Source organism: Excalfactoria chinensis, chromosome 17 (assembly GCF_039878825.1).
Source record: "Excalfactoria chinensis isolate bCotChi1 chromosome 17, bCotChi1.hap2, whole genome shotgun sequence".
In the NCBI taxonomy this organism is placed as follows: Eukaryota; Metazoa; Chordata; class Aves; order Galliformes; family Phasianidae; genus Excalfactoria; species Excalfactoria chinensis.
Window position 1 is genome coordinate 5549398 of NC_092841.1, and position 4335 is coordinate 5553732.

A 4335-nucleotide genomic window follows, 5' to 3' on the forward strand; every position below is an offset into this window, starting at 1 on the left:
TGACCTTAAGCAAAGTGATTGACATCAGACACCGGTGTCAGATGTTCTGGTGACGCAACATGTTCTCCCAGCAGCAGGAGAGCTTCCTGCCGCGATTAAGATAGAGCTCTGGAAGTGCTAAAATGTGTTGTCAGCTTTCCTCTGATGCAAGTGATTTTATTATAGCGTCTGGTAACCACGGAGTGTGGCAACGCAAATACTGACTCCAAACATCCCCTCCTGTACGTATAGCTTGCTCTATTTAAAACACAAAGTGCACTTTGCAAACGCGGGGTTAAGTTATGGATGTAACAAGCTCAAACCATGCGGGGCAGAGGACAAGGTGCCACCTCACCCAGCCAGCTTGGGTGGCTGCAGCAGAAGCGTAGGGCTTAGGGCTGGCCTGTAGGAGGCAATGGGATGGATGCGGAGCTGCTCAGCAGCTGAGGTGGCAGAAACTGCTCCCAGCCCTTCTGAGCTGGGGGAACAGTGAGAAAAAGAAGAGTCCATGCAGCCTCTCTGCCGCCTGGCATCCCATTTGTACCACGGTTCGGCTCAGCGCTGCTGGTTCTTTGTGATATGGAAATGGAACTAATGTTCTGTTTGGCTTCAGTTTGAGGCCAGCCAAGAAATCCAAGGGCTTCCTGGGTCACTGACCAAGAAATGTTGGAAGGCCTCTGGAACACAACATTTACAGAACAAAACACTTAGTGTATGTACGGGCAGCTGAGAGCTGCACTTTCTTACAGACGTGTGACCCCTCAGCCCACCCTGCACACAGCACAGGACGGCATTTCTTCCACCACTGACTGCTGAGGGCTGGAGTGATGTGAGCTGTGCTGATCCCGTTCTGCAGAACAGACCGTGCAGCTCCTCAGCGACTGTAAGCTCAGTTACTGCCAAAGGTGATGCTCCACAAACACCAACAAGGGTCGTGAAGCACTCGAAGCAGAAGACACGAGCTATATTGTAATAATACGAAAATCTTAATATCTAGCAGCACTGAATATTATTTTAATGAAATTTACTTTTTAATTTTATAGCAAAATAACCAAAAGTGCTAAACCTGACCACTTTAATTTACAAAAACAAAGAGTTTTGTGTTTTAAGCGATAACCATACCTCGTTACTCAGGTTAGACAATATAATGACACGTTTCTACCTATTTGTATTCATTAAGGGGACAAAATTAATATTAGTTGGTTTAAAAAGGCTGGGGGGGGGGAGGGAAGTACCACGGATATTGAGGGGGAAGAGTTACATAAAAGATACGAATCAGCTTATTGAGCAATCTGCAGTTTGCTTGGTTGCTATTGCTTTTGTTTTTTGCTTTTTGTTGAGTATCAGTGTCAGCTGCAGAATCTGGCCGTAACCCACTGCAAATGCTACAAGTTCTCCCTTGGTCAGATGTCACAGTGTGGATTTGAGGAGACCTCCAGCATTTCCAGTCAGTTCAAATCATGGTCTTCAGTCTCAGAGTCCCCTTTCCAACACGAGCAGCACTTCGGAGAATGAACTTCTGGCAACTGCAGTTATGGAAACAGTTTTCTGTGCAGGAAAATTGGTTTTTTTCCTCCGTCTTGGAAAGGATCACTATTACATCTGCGGTGAGGAAAATAATAAGAGCATCTGCAGACTTGTTAAGAGCCTTTGTTAATCCATTCCGTTTCCGTGTCAGCTCATTCCCAAAGTTAAATTAAAAGCTGCAGTCTGTCCCATGGCAAACAGGAGGGCTGGCGGTGAGGCTCTGCTGCTGCCCACGCCTGGCAGCTGCCTTCAGCCAAACAGGGTTCGCTGGTTTGCCACAAGCGCCGTCTGGCTCTCGCGCCTCTTTGCTTTCTTATTTTGCTGTCTGATCTTCCAGCACACGGCACTGGAGGCCAGCAGGAGGAGTCCTGATGACAAGACGACCAATCCGAACACGGAGATGATCGATCCATGGGAATTGAAGCTGTACGCCACAGCAGTGACCACGATGCCGGCGATGAGGATAACCACTCCGAAGGGAACGGTGCAGCGGTAACAGGAGAGCTCTGCCCCCCCCGTGGCAGCCGTCAGCTGGCATTCGCTGACCAGGGGGATGGTGGTTATCACACAGTCATTGTTATTACTCTTCTCTGTGGTTGTGGGGTCAGCGTGCTTTGGGGTGCCCAGGATCTCTTTGATGGGTTCGGTTGTCATCTTGATTCCCTGCAGACTGTCTGTTCTCAGGCTAGAGCAGGCAGTGCTCAACACGCATTGCACTGCAGAGAGAAGAGCCCGAGTTCAACAACAACATGGCAAATGGGGACAGAGAGGCACCTGCCTGGGGCAGCAGACAAGCAGGGACCCTGAACCCACAGGGATAAATGCATAGACTCATTTGTCACTGATCGCAGTGGGTCTGAATCAGCTCTCACATCACTTTAACACAGTGCTGTACAGAAGGGACTGACAGACACAGAGCAACACCGACTGCAAAGTGCTGTGGGATGACCCGACTGTAAGCTACTCACTGCAGTCAGAGTTCTGGATGCAGCTCACTGCCATAGGCTCACAGTGTGCTAAACGTGTGTAATGTAACGTAATGTGGGGTGCAGATGGCACCACTTCTTGTCAGCACTTGCTCCCTCCCTCCCAAAGGGCTTAACCATCCCAACAGAAAGGTTTCAAGCTTCCCATGCAATGATTATTTTTTTTAAATTAAATGATATTCAAATTACTTTCTTATTGATCTGTTGATGCCAGTATCAAGGACAGCGGAAACTACTCCCTTGAGCACAGATATTGATTCCTGTATGAAAGTTTGCTTGCCCAGGGACTCATAACCATTGATCTGAGTTTTCCAAAGAGCTGAAGGAGATGGCACATGGGAGAGCTCAGCCCTGGGGCACTGCACAGTGCTCCTTCACAACAGCACAGCATGCAGCCCAGGGAGCAAGGAAGAGTGCTGGCAGTGCTGTAACACTTTTATCACTTTATCACCTTCACATCTGTGGCTAGGAAGTTAATTGCCAGACACTTGTGTTCTCCTTTTCCTTTCCCACCACTCCCACCCTTGTTGCTAAGATATATCCCTCCATAGTGGAGAGCCCTTGGTTTGGATCCCTGTACTTTGTGTGAGTGACCGTGTGTTTTGTGAGAAAGGATTTCATTATTTTTAACACACCCACACCCAGGCTGTGCCCAGAACTCACCAGAGAGTTTGTCATTGAGTTTCCTTGAACTCTAACGAGAAAGTTCAGATCTGGTTGGACAAAGCTTTTATTCTACAGCGCTAAGGCAGAGTGCTCCACTGGACGTTCTGCTGTACACAGCTGCAATGGGGCTCAGCCCCACGAGACACCCCACAGCTCCCAACCAGGCAGTGCTCTCTTCCCCATGGCACCACTGGAGCCCTTTGGTGTCTCCAGGGCTATCAGGGGATCCGAGCAACGCCCAACAAAGCAAATACATCATTCTGGCACTGTATGCATCCAAGGTCCTCCTGGCCACTGGACTTTGTCCTCTGAAGCACAACATACAACTCTAGAACCCCTCATACCCATGGGGAGAGAGCACTCAAGATTTGTGCTAAAATGCCACTGATGTCCCCAGATGGATCTAGGTCTAAGTTCTGCATTCTCTGTGATAACTTACACAACAGACTTACCCTGGTGCCATTACACTGCTGCACTTCTTGTCCACAGAGGATTACAGAAGTTCAGCACAGTGACACAAGGCAGACCCCCAAACACTAAGCAAGAATCAATTTGTTCAACAGCTTAATCCTACATCTGAGGGGGACCTCCTTGCAGCATCCCTGTCTGTTTGCTTCAGACACATCCTCAGTGAGCTCTGTCTTTTTCTACATCTTGTACGGAGATTTATGAGTCAAATAAACAACAGAACCCATCAGAAGTAAGAGTGAAGGTATTCATCCCAGAAAACAGCATGAGATCCTCATTGCCAGCAGCGTCAATTCTGACTTACGCCAACAGGTGACTTGGTTCGGGTTTCAGGGTAAGAGATTTCGGCAAAGATCCCCAGCAGCACAGCATCCCCTGGCTGGCCATGCCAGAATACTTGCTTAAGGAGCTATTTTGACTTCCAGCAAGAATGCACTGATGTGGCAATCTGTGGCTAACGCTGGATGAGGGGGAGAGGAATCTCTGACCCTGGAGCACACACTGTCTGCTAATAGGTATAAGCTGAGATGTGGGCAAAGGCACAAAGCACAGCAACATGCACACCTACCAGGGCCATGAGAAATCCATCACTGCACACTCGGTGAGCGGAGGGCAACTGCTTGGGATGTCCTCAGTGCTTGATGTCCCAGATGCAGGCAAAGCCAGGCAGTGGGAAGAACGTGCCAGGCTTTGAAGCGTCAGATGTCGC

The 4335-nt window shown here is 48.8% G+C and overlaps 1 protein-coding gene across 1 annotated transcript; it reads right to left on the reverse strand.

Annotated features, from left to right (window-relative positions):
• Positions 1-973: 973 nt before the first annotated feature.
• Positions 974-4335, reverse strand: TMEM100 (transmembrane protein 100). Its single transcript, XM_072351971.1, has 2 exons — positions 4195-4335; positions 974-2222 (listed from the first exon to the last, which is right to left on the reverse strand). The coding sequence occupies exon 2, from the start codon at positions 2158-2160 to the stop codon at positions 1756-1758; it is 405 nt and encodes a 134-aa protein (XP_072208072.1). The 5' UTR covers positions 2161-2222; positions 4195-4335; the 3' UTR covers positions 974-1755.

Excerpts from the sequence above, each read along its gene's own strand:
- TMEM100 (XM_072351971.1), bottom strand. The coding sequence starts at position 2,160 with ATGACAACCGAACCCATCAAAGAGATCCTGGGCACCCCAAAGCACGCT.